The sequence below is a fragment of the Vidua chalybeata genome, chromosome 35, assembly GCF_026979565.1.
Source record: "Vidua chalybeata isolate OUT-0048 chromosome 35, bVidCha1 merged haplotype, whole genome shotgun sequence".
NCBI classification, from domain to species: domain Eukaryota; kingdom Metazoa; phylum Chordata; class Aves; order Passeriformes; family Viduidae; genus Vidua; species Vidua chalybeata.
The window spans coordinates 35,501-51,872 of NC_071564.1; the positions used below are offsets into that span (position 1 = coordinate 35,501).

Here is a 16,372-nt window from a genome sequence, read left to right on the forward strand (position 1 = left end):
AATATTAAGGGGATCCCAAAAGTGGGACCCCCAAATTTGTGGGGAATTTCAATGGGGTGACCCCGAAATTGGGGATCTCGACATGGGGTGACCCCGATGGGGAGTGGGACCCTAAAATTGGGGACCCCGAAATCAGGGGAGTCCTCAATTTTGGGAGGGAACCCACCACGAGGGAGACCCCGACATGAGGGGGGGTCCAAGGCACGGTGCACCCCAAAACGAGGGGGGTGCAATGCACAGGAGACCCCGACACGGGGAGACCCCAAAACAAGGGGGAGACCCCAAAACAAACAAGGGGGAGACCCCAAAACAAGGGGGAGACCCCAAAACAAAGAAGGGAGAGACCCCAAAACAAAGGGGGCAGCGAAGCACAAGGAGCTGTATCTGAAACATGGAGCCCACAGGGGGCATTTTATGGGGTTCAAGGTGTTTTTTTGGGGGGGTCCAGGAGGCCTCGGGGGGTTTTGGGGTGCCCTCCTTGACCCCCCCCCCGTGCCCCCCAAGTCCTCCCAGGGTGGGGGTCACCGGACGCTGCTCTACGGCCACGCCATCCTGCTGAGACACTCGCACAGCGGCATGGTGAGTTTTGGGGGGGTTTTGGGGGGGCCACCAGGGGTTTGGGGGGCTCGGGGGGATTTGGGGGGTGCTCGGGGGGATTTGGGGGACCCCCCCCAAACAACCGCGTGTCCCCCCAGTACCTGAGCTGCCTGACCACCTCCCGCTCGGTCACCGACAAACTGGCCTTCGACGTGGGGCTGCAGAAGGACGCCGCAGGTAAAGGTGGGGGGGGACCCCGAGGGTTCCTGGGGTGCCCCCCAGGTGGGGGGCGTTGGGTTTGGGGTGTTTTTGGGGGTCGTCCCCCCCTCCCCCCCCCCCCGCGGTTTTTTGGGGTGCCGATTCGGGGTGTGCCCCCAGGTGAGGCGTGCTGGTGGACGATGCACCCGGCGTCCAAGCAGCGCTCGGAGGGGGAGAAGGTTCGGGTGGGAGACGACCTGATCCTGGTGAGCGTGTCCTCGGAGAGATACCTGGTGAGAGGGGACACCTGGGGACACCTGGGGACACCTGGGGACACCTGGGGACACCTGGGGACAGGTGGGGACATCTGGGGACATGGGGGAAACGGGGGGACACGGGGATCCCCTGAGCTGATCCTGGTGAGCGTGTCCTCGGAGAGATACCTGGTGAGAGGGGACACCTGGGGACACCTGGGGACACCTGGGGACAGGTGGGGACACCTGGGACACCTGGGGACACCTGGGGACACCTGGGACAGGTGGGGACACCTGGGACACCTGGAGACATGGGGGGACAGGTGGGATCACGTGGGGACACGGAGGGACACGGGGATCCCCTGGGCTGATCCTGGTGAGCGTGTCCTCGGAGAGGTACCTGGTGAGAGGGGACACCTGGGGACACCTGGGACACCTGGGACACCTGGGACACCTGTGTCCCCTGTGTCCCCTGTGTCACCTGTGTCCCACCCGTGTCCCACCTGTCCCAGCACCTGTCCACAGCCTCCGGGGAGCTCCAGGTGGACGCCTCCTTCATGCAGACCCTGTGGAACATGAACCCCATCTGCTCGGGCTCCGAGGAAGGTGACGCCTGAGGCACCCCAAATTTTGGGTGGGGGCGGGGAGGGGGGTCCTTTGGGGTGTCCCCAAACACCCTGACACCCCCACCCCACCCCACCCCACCCCAAAATGCCCCCGCAGGTTTTGTCACCGGCGGCCACGTCCTGCGCCTGTTCCACGGCCACATGGACGAGTGCCTGACCCCCACGGCCCCCGAGCAGGGCGAGGAGCGCAGGTGGGGCTGTCCCCAGGTTGTCCCCCAAATTTGGGGTGGGGGGGGGACACGCGGGGAGGGGGTCCCCAGCTGGCTGTGACCCCCCCACACACACTTTGTCACCCCCCCCCCAGCAGCGTTGTCAACTACGAGGGCGGCGCCGTGTGCGCCCACGCCAGGTCCCTGTGGCGCCTGGAGCCCCTGCGCATCAGGTAGGGGACACGGGGGGACACGGGGGGACACGGGCTGTCCCCACCCCCCAGGGACACTGGGGACACTCTCTGGGGTCCCCCCCGTGGAGCCCCAGGGCGGGTTTGGGGTCCCGGAGCGTCCCCAGGCTGCGACATCGTGTCCTGTCCTGGTGTCACCTGTCGGCATCTCCTCGTGTCCCCACGTCGCTGTGACACACCTGCGTGTCCTCAGCCTGTGTCCCCTGTGTCCTCTGTGTCCCCATGACCCATCCCTGTGTCCCCTTGTGTCCCCGTGACCTGTCCCTGTGTCCCCTGTGTCCCCGTGACCTGTCCCTGTGTCCCGTGTCACCCCACGTTCCCATCACCCATCCCTGTGTCCCCTCGTGTCCCCATGACCCATCCCTGTGTCCCCTGTGTCACTCCATGTCCCTGTGACACATCTGCATGTCCTCAGCCTGTGTCCCCTGTGTCCCCTCGTGTCCCCGTGACCCGTCCCCGTGTCCCCTGTGTCCCTGTGACCCATCCTGTGCCACCCCATGTCCTCATGTCCCCATGACCCATCCCTTTGTCCCCTGTGTCCCCCCACATCCCCATGACCCATTCCTATGTCCCCCAGCGTCCCCATGACCCATGACCTACCCCCGTGTCCCCTGTGTCCCCTGTGTCCCCCAATGTCCCCATCCCCATGTCTCCTCTGTCCCCCTGTGTCCCCCATGACCCATCCCCATGTCCCCTCATGTCCCCATGCCCCATCCCCGTGTCCCCCTGTGTCCCCCTGGTGACAGCAGTGTCCCCTCGCCGTGTCCCCCAGCTGGAGCGGGAGCCACCTGCGTTGGGGACAGCCCTTCCGCCTGCGCCACGTCACCACCGGCCGCTACCTGGCGCTGACCGAGGCCACCGGGCTGGCCATGGTGGAGGCCACCGCGGCCAACACGCGCGTGGCCACCTTCTGCTTCCGGGCCTCCAAGGTGGGAGTGTCCCCTGGATGTCCTCAACCCTCTCCTGGTCCCTGTGATTGTCACCTGGATGTCCCCAGCCTGCTCCTGCTCCCTGTCCTCGTCCCTGTCCCTTGGAATGTCCCCTGGATGTCCCCAACCCTCTCCTGGTCCCTGTCCCTGGGAATGTCACCTGGATGTCCCCAACCCTTGTCCTGGTCCCTGTCCCTGGGGATGTCACCTGGACGTCCCCAAACTGCTCCTGGTCCTTACCCTGACCTTGTCCTGTCCCTGGGGACGCCCCCTGGATGTCCCCAGCCCCCTCCTGGTCCCCTCCCTGACCCTGACCTTGTCCTGTCCCTGTCCCTGGGGATGTCCCCTGGATGTCCCCAAACTGCTCCTGGTCCCTGTCCTTGGGGATGTCACCTGGATGTCCCCAGCCCCCTCCTGGTCCCTGTCCCTGGGGATGTCACCTGGATGTCCTCAAACTGCTCCTGGTCCCTGTCCCTGGGGATGTCACCTGGATGTCCTCAAACTGCTCCTGGTCCCTGTCCCTGGGGATGTCACCTGGATGTCCCCAACCCTTTTCCTGGTCCCTGTCCCTGGGGATGTCACCTGGATGTCCCCAAACTGCTCCTGGTCCCCATCCTGGGAATGTCCCCTGGATGTCCCCAACCTTTTCCTGGTCCCTGTCCTGTCCCTGTCCCTGGGGATGTCACCTGGATGTCCCCTGGATGTCCCCAACCCTCTCCTGGTCCCTGTCCTGGTCCATGTCCCTGGGGATGTCCCCTGGATGTCCCCAACCCTCTCCTGGTCCTTACCCTGACCTCGTCCTGTCCCTGGGGATGTCCCCTGGATGTCCCCAACCCTCTCCTGGTCCTTACCCTGACCTCGTCCTGTCCCTGGGGATGTCACCTGGATGTCCCCAACCCTTTTCCTGGTCCCTGTTCCTGGGGATGTCACCTGGGTGTCCCCAACCCTCTCCTGGTCCCTGTCCTGTCCCTGTCCCTGGGGATGTCCCCTGGATGTCCCCAAACTGCTCCTGGTCCCTGTCCTGTCCCTGTCCCTGGGGACGTCCCCTGGATGTCCCCAGCCCCCTCCCGGTCCCCTCCCTGACCTCGCTGACCGTTCCCACCCCACCCCTGCCCCTCGTGCCCCCCCCCCGCGCCCCCCGGCCCCGCAGGAGAAGCTGGAGACGACCCCCAAAAGGGACATCGAGGGCATGGGGCCCCCCGAGATCAAGTACGGCGAGTCGCTGTGCTTCCTGCAGCACGGCGCCAGCGGGCTCTGGGTCACCTACGCCGCCCCCGACCCCAAGGCCCTGCGCCTCGGCCTGCTCAAGAGGAAGGTGGGACCCCAAAATCCCCGCGGGGACCCCAAAATCACCGGCCGGGGGGGGCTCTGAGGGGGTTTCGGGGGGAGTTTTGGGGAGTTTTGGGGAGTTTTAGGGGGTTTTGAGAGCGCCAAGAGGCGCTAAGATGGGTCTAGGAGGGCTTTGGGGGGGTTTTGGGGTATTTGAGGGGGTCTTTGGGGTTTAGGAGGATCTTTGGGGTCCCCAAAATCACTTGGAGGGGGGCTCTGAGGGGGTTTGGGGGAGTTTTGGGGAGTTTTGGGGAGTTTTGGGGGGTTTTAGGGGGTTTTGAGAGCACTGAGAGGCGCTAAGATGGGTCTAGGAGGGCTTTGGGGGGGGGTTTGGGGTCTTTGAGGGGGTCTTTGGGGTTTAGGAGGATCTTTGGGGTCCCCAAAATCACTCGGGGGGGGGGGGGCTCTGAGGAGATTTGGGGGGCAGTTTGGGGAGTTTTAGGGGGTTTTAGGGGGTTTTGAGAGCGCCGAGAGGCACTAAGATGGGTCTAGGAGGGCTTTGGGGGGGTTTTGGGGTCTTTGAGGGGGTCTTTGGGGTTTAGGAGGATCTTTGGGTTCTTTTGAGGTCCTCAAAACGTCCTGGGCGGGCTTTGGGGGGGAGTTTTGGGGAATTTTGAGGCGTTTTGGGGACTCTCAGCAGCGCTGGGACGGCTCTAGAGAGGCTCTGGAGCATTCCTTGAGACTTTTGAGGTCGCTGCGGGTTCAGGGGGGTCGCTGTGGGTTCAGGGGGGTCTCTGGGGTCCAGGGGAGGGGTCTCTGGGGTTTCGGGGTCCCCTGTGACCCCCCCCCTTTGCCCCCCCAGGCCATCCTGCACCAGGAGGGGCACATGGACGACGCGCTGACCCTGAGCCGCTCGCAGCGCCAGGAGTCGCAGGCGGCTCGGATGGTCTTCAGCACCACGGGGCTCTACGGGGCCTTCATCAGGTCTGGGGGGTCCTGGGGGGGGTCCTGAGGGGGTCCTGAGGGGGTCCTGGGGGGGTTCTGGGGGGTCCTGGGGGTGTCAGAACCTCCTGGTGGGGTCAGAACCTTCCGGGGGCCCTGGGGATGGTGTTCAGCACCACGGGGCTCTACGGGGTCTTCATCAGGTCTGGGGGGTCCTGGGGGGTCCTGGGGGGTCCTGGAGGGGTCCTGAGGGGGTCTTGGGGGTGTCAGAACCTCCTGGGGGGGGTCAGAACCTCCTGGGGGTCCTGGGGGGGGTTCATGAGGGGGTCCTAGAGGGGTTCTGGGGGCGTCAGAACCTTCTGGAGGGTCCTGGGTGGGTCCCGGGGAGGGGGGTCCCATGGGGATACCCAGGAGGTCCCGGGGAGTTTTGGGGGTGTTGTCAGGGTGGTCCTGGTGGTCTGACCCCCCCCGTCCCCCCCTCCCCAGGAGCCTGGACAGCCTCCAGGGCCGCCCCCGGGGGTCTCCGCCGCCCCCCCTGCCCATCGCCGCCGTCATCCTGAGCCTGCGGGACCTGATCGGGTACCTGGAGCCGCCGCCCCCCGAGCTGCGGCACGAGCAGCGCCAGGGCCGCCTGCGGGCGCTGCGGGCCCGCCAGAGCCTCTTCCAGCAGGAGGTGCGACCCCCGGGACCCCCCCCCAGACCTGGGAGGGGTTACACTCGGGGTTAAAGGGTTAAACTCGGGGGTAAAGGCTTAAACTCGGGGGTAAAGGGTTAAACTCAGGGGCAGTCTGGGGGCATGGCCAGGTTCAGGTGATCCAGACCCTCTTCCAGCAGGAGGTGCGACCCCCGGGACCCCCCCCAGACCTGGGAGGGGTTACACTCGGGGTTAGAGTGTTAAACTCGGGGTTAGAGGGTTAAACTCGGGGGTAAAGGGTTAAACTCGGGGTTAGAGGGTTAAACTCGGGGGTAAAGGGTTAAACTCGGGGTTAGAGGGTTAAACTCGGGGGTAAAGGGTTAAACTCAAGATTAGAAGGTGCCAGTTTGGGGGTCCCGGGGGGGTTCCCAGGGTGGGTGTCCCAGTTTGGGGGTCCCAGGGTGTCTGTCCCAGTTTGGGGGTCCCGGGGGGTGTTCCCAGGGTGGGTGTCCCAGTTTGGGGGTGCCGGGGGTCCCACGGCGGGGGTCTGACCGCCCCCCCGGGCCGCAGGGGATGCTGACCCTGGTGCTGAGCTGCATCGACCGCCTGAGCGCCTACAGCACCGCGGCGCAGTTCGGGGAGGCCGCGGGCGAGGAGGCGGCGGCCGCCTGGAAGGAGATCGTCAACCTGCTCTACGAGCTGCTGGGTGCGGCCGGGGGGCACGGCCGGGCCTGTGGGGCGGGATGGGGGCATGTGGGGCGCATACGGGGGGATGTGGGGCACATACGGGGGGATGTGGGGCACATACAGTGGGATGTGGGGCGCACACGGGGGGATGTGGGGCGCATACGGGGGGATGTGGGGCAGATACGGGGGGAGGTGGGGTGCATACGGGGGGATGTGGGGCAGATGTGGGTACTGTGGGGCAGATATGAGGTGTCTGGGGCAGGTGTGGGTGCTGTGGGGCAGGTGTGGGTGCTATGTGGCAGGTGTGGGTGCTATGGGAAAGATGTGGGTGCTATGGGGCAGATATGAGGTGTCTGGGGCAGGTGTGGGTGCTGTGGGGCAGGTGTGGGTGCTATGGGGCAGGTGTGGGTGCTATGGGAAAGATGTGGGTGCTATGGGGCAGATATGAGGTGTCTGGGGCAGGTGTGGGTGCTGTGGGGCAGGTGTGAGTGCTATGGGGCAGATGTGGGTGCTATGGGGCAGATGTGGGTGCTATGGGGCAGGGCTGACCCCCCGTGCCCCCCCAGCCTCGCTGATCCGGGGGAACCGAGCCAACTGCGCGCTGTTCTCCACCAACCTGGACTGGCTGGTCAGCAAGCTGGACAGGCTGGAGGCCTCCTCGGGTCAGTGGGGCGGCCGTGGGGCTGGGGGGGGATTCTGTGGGGCTGGGGGGGGATTCTGTGGGGCTGGAAGGGGATTCTGTGGGGCTGGGGGGGATTCTGTGGGGCTGGAAGGGGATTCTGTGGGGCTGGGGGCGGATTCTGTGGGACTGGGAGGGGTTCATGTGGGGCTGAGAACCTTCCTATGGGGCTGAAAGCTCTCCTATGGGTCTGGGAGGGGTTCATGTGGGGCTGAGAACCCTCCTATGGGGCTGGGGGAGAGTCTGTGAGGCTGGGGGGATCTTGTGGGTCTGGGGCCCCTCCCCCCGTGGGTCCGGGGTCCCCCCCGCTGTGGGTCCGAGTGCGCTGTGGGTCCGGGATCCCCTCCGTGGGTCTGGTGTCCCCGCTGTGGGTCTGGGGTCCCCCCCGTGGGTCTGGGATCCCTCCCCCGTGGGTCCGGGGTCCCCCCCGTGGGTCTGGTGTCCCTGCTGTGGGTCCGGGGTCCCCCCGTGGGTCTGCGTCCCCCCCGCCGTGGGTCTGAGCGCGCTGTGGGGCTGGGGTCCCTGCCATGGGTCTGGGGTCCCCCCCGTGGGTCTGGGGTCCCTCCCGCCGTGGGTCCGAGCGCGCTGTGGGTCTGGTGTCCCTGCTGTGGGTCTGATGTCCCCCCCGTGGGTCCGGGGTCCCCCTGCCGTCGGTCCGAGCCGCTGTGGGGCTGGGGTCCCTGCCATGGGTCTGGGATCCCTGATGTCGGTCTGGGGTCCCTGCCGTGGGTCTGGGTCCCCCCCCCGTGGGTCCGGGTCCCCCCGCCGTGGGTCCGAGCGCGCTGTGGGTCTGGGGTCCCCCCCGTGGGTCTGGGTCCCCGCCGTGGGTCTGGGGTCCCTCCTGCCGTGGGTCCGGGTCCCCCCGCCGTGGGTCCGAGCCGCTGTGGGTCCGGGGTCCCTGCTGTGGGTCTGGGGTCCCTGCCGTGGGTCCGGGTCCCCCCGCCGTGGGTCCGAGCCGCTGTGGGTCCGGGGTCCCTGCTGTGGGGCTGGGGTCCCTCCCGCCGTGGGTCCGGGTCCCCCCGCCGTGGGTCCGAGCCACTGTGGGTCTGGGGTCCCCGCTGTGGGTCTGGGGTCCCTGCCATGGGTCCGGGGTCCCCGCCGTGGGTCCGGGTCCCCCCGCCGTGGGTCCGAGCCGCTGTGGGGCTGCCCCACGGCAGGCATCCTGGAGGTGCTGTACTGCGTGCTGATCGAGAGCCCCGAGGTGCTGAACATCATCCAGGAGAACCACATCAAGTCCATCATCTCCCTGCTCGACAAGCACGGCCGCAACCACAAGGTGGGCGGGGGCGGCGCCCCACAGGTGTGCCCAGGTGTGCCCGGGTGTGCTCAGGTGTGCCCGGGTGTGCCGGGGTGTGTGCTCGGGTGTGCCCTCAGGTGTACCCAGGTGTGCTCAGGTGTGCCCGGGTGTGCCCGGGTGTGCTCGGGTGTGCCGGGGTGTGTGCTCAGGTGTGCCCGGGTGTGCCCAGGTGTTCCCAGGTGTGCCCCCAGTTGCCCCCAGCTGTAGTCAGGTGTTCCCAGCTGTGCCCAGGTGTGCCCCCAGTTGCCCCCAGCTGCCCCCACCTGTAGCCAGGTGTGCCCAGGTGTTCTCAGGGGTGTCCCCAGGTGTGCCCAGGTGTGCTCAGGTCTGTCCCCAGTTGCCCCCAGCTGCTCCAGCTGTCCTCAGGCATGCCCAGGTGTGCCCAGCTGTGCTCAGGGGTGTGCCCGGCTGTGCCCAGGTGTGCTCAGGTGTGTCCCCAGTTGTGCCCAGGTGTGCTCAGGTGTGCTCAGGTGTGTCCCCAGCTGTGCCAGGTGTGCTCGGGTGTGCCCAGCTGTGCTCAGGTGTGCCCAGCTGTGCCCAGGTGTGCTCGGGTGTGCTCAGGTGTGTCCCCAGCTGTGCCAGGTGTGCTCGGGTGTGCGCAGCTGTGCTCGGGTGTGTGCCCAGTTGTGCCCAGGTGTGCTCGGGTGTGCTCAGGTGTGTCCCCAGCTGTGCCAGGTGTGCTCGGGTGTGCCCAGGAGTGCCCAGGTGTGTGCCCAGCTGTGCCCAGGTGTGCTCAGGTGTGTCCCCCCAGGTGCTGGACGTGCTGTGCTCGCTGTGCGTCTGCAACGCCGTGGCCGTGCGCTCCAACCAGAACCTGATCACCGAGAACCTGCTGCCGCGCCGCGACCTCCTGCTGCAGACCGGCATGGTCAACTACGTCACCAGGTGGGGCCGGGGGTCCTGGGGGCATCGGGGGGTCCTGGGGGGCTTCGGGTGGTGGGGGGGGTCCTGGGGAGGGGGGTTTGGGGGTTTTTTTGGGGGGTTTTGAGCCGTTTCCAGGTGGTCTGGAGGTTGTTGAGGTGCACTTGGATGTTCTTGAGATGTTCCTAGGAGAACCTGGGGACACCTGTGGGGGTTTTGGGGGGGGTCCTTGGGGGCTTCGGGTGGTGGGGGGGTCCTGGGGAGGGGGCATTTGGGGTTTTTGGGGGGTTTTGGGGGGTTTTGAGTAGTCTGGAGGTCATTGAGGTGCACCTGGAAGCTCTTGAGATGTTCCTAGGAGAACCTGGGGACACCTGTGGGGGTTTGGGGGGTCCTGGGGGGCTTTGAGAGACAGAGGGGGTCCTGGGGAGGGGGGTTTTGGGGGTTTTAGGGGGGCTCTGGAGGTGGTTGAGGTGCACCTGGAAGCTCTGGAGATGCTCCTGGAGGCCCCATGGCTGATCCTGAGGTCCTTGGGTGGCTTTGGGGTGGGATTCGGGGTTCTCGGGGTGGGATTCGGGGTTCCCAAGGTGGGATTTGGGTTCCCAAGGTGGATTCGGGGTTCCCAATGTGGGTTTCGGGGTTCCCAATATGGGATTCGGGGTTCCCAAGGTGGGATTTGGGTTCTCATGGTGGGATTCGGGGTTCCCAAGGTGGGATTCGGGGTTCCCAAGGTGGGATTTGGGTTCTCATGGTGGGATTCGGGGTTCCCAAGGTGGGATTCGGGGTTCCCAAGGTGGGATTTGGGTTCTCATGGTGGGATTCGGGGTTCCCAAGGTGGGTTTCGGGGTTCTCATGGTGGGTTTCGGGGTTCCCAATGTGGGTTTCGGGGTTCCCAAGGTGGGATTCGGGGTTCCCAATATGGGATTCGGGGTTCCCAAGGTGGGATTTGGGTTCTCATGGTGGGATTCGGGGTTCCCAAGGTGGGATTTGGGGTTCCCAAGGTGGGATTCGGGGTTCCCAAGGTGGGATTCGGGTCTCTCGGGGTGGGATTCGGGGTTCCCAAGGTGGGATTCGGGGTTCCCAATGTGGGATTTGGGGTTCCCAATGTGGGTTTCGGGGTTCCCAATGTGGGTTTCGGGGTTCCCAAGGTGGGATTTGGGTTCCCAAGGTGGGATTTGGGGTTCCCAAGGTGGGATTCGGGGTTCCCAAGGGGCTGTCCCCGTTCCCCCGCAGCGTGCGCCCCAACCTGTTTGTGGGGACGGCGCCGGGCTCGACGCAGTTCCGCTGCTGGTACTTCGAGGTGGCCGTGGAGCGCGCCCGGCCCTTCCTCACGCCCGTGCCCACCCACCTGCGCGTGGGCTGGGGGGCGGCCGGGGGCTTCCGGCCCGCCCCGGGCGGGGGCGCGGGCTGGGGGGGCAACGGCGCCGGCGACGACCTCAACTCCTTCGCCTTCGACGGCCTCCACCTGTGGACAGGTGAGGAGGGGGCTCCTGGGACCACCCCGGGACCACCCAGGGAATCCCCTGGGACCACCCCGGGACCACCTTGGGAACCCCCTGGGACCACCCCGGGACCACCTTGGGAACCCCCTGGGACCACCCCGGGACCACCCTGGGAACCCCCTGGGACCACCCCGGGACCACCTTGGGAACCCCCTGGGGCCACCCTGGGACCACCCTGGGACCACCCCGGGACCACCCTGGGAACCCCCTGGGACCACCCCGGGACCACCTTGGGAACCCCCTGGGGCCACCCTGGGACCACCCTGGGACCACCCCGGGACCACCCTGTGAACCCCCTGGGACCACCCCGGGACCACCTTGGGAACCCCCTGGGACCACCCGGGACCACCCTGGGAACACCCTGGGACCACCCTGGGACCACCCTGGGACCACCCTGGGAACCCCCTGGGACCACCCGGGACCACCCTGGGACCACCCGGGACCACCCTGGGAACACCCCGGGACCACTCTGGGACCACCCCGGGAGCACCTCAGGAACCCCCCGGGACCACCCTGGCACCTCCCCGGGACCACCCTGTGACCCCTGTGACCCCCTGTGACCCCCCTGTGACCCCCCCCCCTGTGACCCCCTGTGACCCCTCTGTCCCCCCAGGGGGGGTCCCCAAGGCCGTGGCGTCCCCCCAGCGCCGGGCTCTGGCCGAAGGGGACGTGGTCAGCTGCTGCCTGGACCTGGGGGTCCCCCTGACCCCTGTGACCCCCTGTGACCCCCTGTGACCCCCCCTGTGACCCCTGTGACCCCTCTGTCCCCCCAGGGGGGGTCCCCAAGGCCGTGGCGTCCCCCCAGCGCCGGGCTCTGGCCGAAGGGGACGTGGTCAGCTGCTGCCTGGACCTGGGGGTCCCCAGCGCCTCCTTCCGCCTCAACGGGGCCCCGGTCCAGGGGGTCCTCGAGGGCTTCAACCTCGACACCCTCTTCAGCCCCGTGGCCAGCTTCTCGGCGGGGGTCCGGTGAGGGGGGGGACACCCCCAAATTGGGGGCTGGGACCCCCGAAAGGGGGGTGGGATCCATAAAGTGGGGGGTGGGATTGTTAAAGGAGGGGATGAGACCCCTAAAGTGGGGGGTGGGACCCCTAAAGTGGGAGGTAGGACCCCTAAAAGGGGGCTGGGACCCCTGAAAGGCGGTGGGACCCCTAAAGTGGGGGGTGGAACCCCTAAAATGGGGGGTGAGATGCTTAAAGTGGGGGGTGGGACCCCTAAAGTGGGGGGTGGGACTGAGTGGCTCTGGGGGAGGATGGGGTGTGGGTCCGGGGGTCTCTGTGGGGTCTGTGGGGTTTCCGTGGGTCACTGGGGCGGTTCTGTGGGGTCTCTCTGGGTCCGGGTCTCACCGGGGGTGCCCCTGTCGCCCCCAGACTCCGGTTCCTGCTGGGGGCGGTTCTATGGGGTCTGTGGGGTCTGTGGGGTCTGTGGGGTCTCTATGGGTCCGGGTCTCTCTGGGGGGGGTCTGTGGGGTCTCTCGGGGTCCGGGTCTCACCGGGGGTGCCCCTGTCGCCCCCAGACTCCGGTTCCTGCTGGGGGGCCGCCACGGCGAGTTCCGTTTCGTGCCGCCGCCCGGCTACGCGCCCTGCGCCGAGGCGCTGCTGCCCCGGGAGCGGCTGCGGCTGGAGCCGCTGACCGCGTACCGCGGCTCGGCCCCGCCCGGGGCCCGCAGCCTCCTGGGGCCCAGCCGGGCCCTGCCCCACACCGCCTTCACCCCCTGCCCCGTGGACACCTGCCAGGTGCGCGGGGAGGGGGCGTGGAGAGGGGTGGGAGGGGGTTTGGGGGGATGGAAGGGGCACTGGGGGGAGTGGGACAGGGTTTAGGGGGCTTTGGGGGGATGGAGGTGGGGTTGGGATAGGGTTTTGGGGGGTTTTGGGGGGTGGAGATGGGATTGGGACAGGGTTTAGGGGGGTTTGGGGGATGGAGGTGGGGTTGGGACAGGGTTTAGGGGGGTTTTGGGGGGATGGAGGTGGGGTTGGGACAGGGTTTTGTGGGGTTTTGGGGAGTTTGGGGGGTTTGGGGGGATGGAGGTGGGGTTGGGACAGGGTTTTGGGGGGTTTGGGGGGATGGAGGTGAGGTTGGGATAGGGTTTTGGGGGATTTTGGGGGATGGAGATGGGATTGGGACAGGATTTAGGGGGGTTTGGGGGGATGGAGGTGGGGTTGGGACAGGGTTTAGGGGGGTTTTGGGGGGATGGAGGTGGGGTTGGGACAGGGTTTTGTGGGGTTTTGGGGAGTTTGGGGGGTTTGGGGGGATGGAGGTGGGGTTGGGACAGGGTTTTTGGGGGGTTTGGGGGGATGGAGGTGAGGTTGGGATAGGGTTTTGGGGGATTTTGGGGATGGAGATGGGATTGGGACAGGATTTAGGGGGGTTTGGGGGGATGGAGGTGGGGTTGGGACAGGATTTTGGGGGGTTTTGGGGAGTTTGGGGGGTTTGGGGGGATGAAGGTGTGGTTGGGACAGGGTTTAGGGGGGTTTCAGGGGGTTTTGGGGGGCTGGAGGTGGGATTGGGGGAATTGGGATAGGGTTTGGGGGTTTTGGGGGGGTCCAACACCCCCTTTTCCCCCCCAGATCGTGCTGCCCCCACACCTGGAGCGCATCCGGGAGAAGCTGGCGGAGAACATCCACGAGCTCTGGGCCCTGACCCGCATCGAGCAGGGCTGGACCTACGGGCCTGTGAGTGGGGCACCCCAAAATCCCCCCTGGGCACCCCAAAATCCCCCCGGGAACGCCAAAATCCCCCTGGGGAACCCCAAAATCCCCCCAGGAACCCCAAAATCCCTCAGGGAACCCCAAAATCCCCCGGGAACCCCAAAATCCCCCCAGGAACCCCAAAATCCCACCAGGGAACACCAAAATTCCTCAGGGAACCCCAAAATCCCCTCGGAGAACGCCAAAATCCCCCCTCGGCACCCCAAAATCCCCCAGGAACCCCAAAATCCCCCATTTGTTGTCCTTTGGAGGGGTCCCCAGATTGAGGTCCCTTTTTGGGGCTCCCTAAATTGGGGTTGCCCCTTTTTGGGATCCCTTTTTGGGGTCCCCCAAGGCCTGGTTCCATTTTGAGGTGATCCCGTGGGGTGCTTTTGGTGGATCCTTTGGGGCTTTCCCTTTTGGGTCCGTTTTTTGGGGGGGTCCCTGGCTGGGCTGGGGGTGGTCCCGGTGGCCAGGAGGTGTTTTTGGGGTGCCCCAGGTCCGGGATGACGTGCAGCGCCTGCACCCCTGTTTGCTGAGCTTCCACAGCCTCCCCGAGCCCGAGCGCGGCTACAACCTCCAGATGTCGGGGGAGACCCTCAAGTAAGGGGGGGACCGGGAAATTTGGGGGTCCCCCACCTCTTTGGGGGACCCCCTGGGAAAGGGGAAGTGGGTTTGGGGAGGAATCACCCCAAAACGGAGTGGGTTTGGGGTCCCCTCTGAGCCTGGGCGTGGTGGGGATGGTTTTGGGGTTCAGACGGTTTTGGGGTCACCCCTCACCTCAGACTGGGGGGGCTTGGGGGGGTTTGGGGTTCAGATGGTTTTGGGGTCACCCCTCACCTCATTGGGGGGGCTTGGGGGGTTTTGGGGTTCCTCCACTTTGGGGTGTCTCCCCAAAACAGGCTGGGTTTTGGGGTCCCCCCCTCATCCTGAGCCCCCTGGAGCTGGGGGTGCTGGATTTGGGGTAGGGGGCCTTTGGGGAGGGGTCGGACATTTGGGGGTGCTGATTTTTGGGGTGTCCCCAGGACGCTGCTGGCCCTGGGCTGCCACGTGGGGATGGCGGACGAGAAGGCTGAGGAGAACCTGAAGAAGATCAAACTGCCCAAAACGTGAGTTTGGGGGGGCTGGGAGGGCGTGGGGGGGTCCCAGTTTGGGGGGGTCCCTGAAGGGGATCCCAGTTTGAGGTCCCAGTTTGGGGTCCTTATAAGAAACTCCCAGTTTGGGGGCATCCCGGTCTGGGACGTTGCAGTTTTGGGGTCCTGGAGGAGCTTCTGGGGGGTCCCCATAGAATGAGGGGGTCCCTCAGGTGTGTCCCCCCCATTCTTACCATGTCCAACAGGTCAGGGTTGGGTTGGGACGTCCCAGTTGGGTTGGGACACCCCAGTTTGGACACCATTGAAGAGGTTTGGGGTCTCCACGGGTGGGGGGAGCTCTGGGGGTCCCGGGGTGCCCCAGGGCTCCCTGGGGTGGTCCCACAGGTGCGTCCCCCTCCCCAGGTACACCGTATTCAACAGGACAAGGTTGGGTTGGGTTGGGATGTCCCAGTTGGGTTGGGACGTCCCAGTTTGGACACCATTGAGGAGGTTTGGGGTCCCCACAGGAGGGGGGGGTCCTGGGGGTCCCGGGGTGGTCCCACAGGTGCGTCCCCCTCCCCAGGTACACCATGTCCAACGGGTACAAGCCGGCGCCGCTGGACCTGTCTCACGTGCGGCTCACGCCGGCCCAGCTGACCCTGGTCGATCGCCTGGCCGAGAACGGCCACAACGTCTGGGCTCGGGACAGGGTCCAGCAGGGCTGGACCTACAGCACCACCCAGGTGGGGACCCTGGGGACCCTCTGGGGACCCCCTGGGGACCCCCACCCACCCTCGACCTCCCCAAAAACCCCCCCTTGTCCCCTTGGTGTCACCGCCCTGTGTCCGCATGGCCGTGTCCCCGTGTCCCCACATCCCTGGGGGTGTCCCCCCTGTCCCCACACCCCGAGCCTGCTGTCCCCATGTCCCCACAACTCTGGGGGTGTCCCCACACCCCTGAGCCCACTATCCCTGTGTCCCCACACCCCCTGTGGAGGTGTCCCCATGTCCCCACACCCCGAGCCCGCTGTCCCCGTGTCCCCACACCTCTGGGGGTGTCCCCAATCCCCCGAGCTCAGTGTACCCATGTCCCCACACCTCTGGGGGTGTCCCCATGCCCTGAACCCGCTGTCCTCATGTCCCCACACCTCTGGGGGTGTCCCCACCCCAAGCCCGCTGTCCCCGTGTTCCCGAGCCCGCTGTCCCCGTGTCCCCACACCTCCGGGGGTGTCCCCACACCCCCAAGCCCGCTGTCCCCGTGTCCCCACACCTCTGGGAGTGTCCCCACACCCCCAAGCCTGCTGTCCCTGCGTCCCCGAGCCCGCTGTCCCCATGTCCCCGCACCTCTGGGAGTGTCCCCACGCCCCGAGCCCACTGTCCCCATGTCCCCACACCTCCGGGGTTGTCCCCACGCCCCGAGCCCGCTGTCCCCGTGTCCCCACGCCCCGAGCCCGCTGTCCCCGCGTCCCCAGGACATCAAGAACAAGCGGAACCCGCGGCTGGTCCCCTACAACCTGCTGGACGAGGGGACAAAGGCCACCAACCGCGAGAGCCTGTGCCAGGCCGTGCGGACCCTGCTGGGCTACGGCTACAACATCGAGCCCCCGACCAGGAGACGCGTGAGTGGGGCCGGGGACACGCTGGGGACACGCTGGGGACACGTGGGGAGCTCTCGGTACCTTTGGGGTGCCGTTTTTGGGGCTCTCTGTGGCCTGTTTTGGGCTGCTGACCCCCCCGTTCTCCCCCAGACTCTCGGGGTGTGCCCTCGGGGGGTCCTGGTGCCCCCCGGCCGTGGGCGTTGGTG

General features: G+C 66.6%; 1 protein-coding gene across 1 annotated transcript in view; it reads left to right on the top strand.

Annotated features, from left to right (window-relative positions):
* RYR1 (ryanodine receptor 1) overlaps positions 1-16,372 on the top strand; it is an 89,666-nt gene that overhangs the window by 5,154 nt on the left and 68,140 nt on the right. Inside the window, 21 exon segments of the mRNA XM_053968499.1 lie at positions 505-579; positions 696-774; positions 916-1,028; positions 1,502-1,595; positions 1,713-1,806; positions 1,923-1,997; positions 2,788-2,944; positions 4,095-4,259; positions 5,076-5,197; positions 5,642-5,828; positions 6,360-6,495; positions 7,043-7,138; positions 8,313-8,431; positions 9,204-9,337; positions 10,544-10,785; positions 11,586-11,778; positions 12,326-12,545; positions 13,377-13,481; positions 13,996-14,099; positions 14,522-14,605; positions 15,153-15,312. Coding sequence (XP_053824474.1) covers positions 505-579; positions 696-774; positions 916-1,028; positions 1,502-1,595; positions 1,713-1,806; positions 1,923-1,997; positions 2,788-2,944; positions 4,095-4,259; positions 5,076-5,197; positions 5,642-5,828; positions 6,360-6,495; positions 7,043-7,138; positions 8,313-8,431; positions 9,204-9,337; positions 10,544-10,785; positions 11,586-11,778; positions 12,326-12,545; positions 13,377-13,481; positions 13,996-14,099; positions 14,522-14,605; positions 15,153-15,312 — 2,754 coding nt within the window.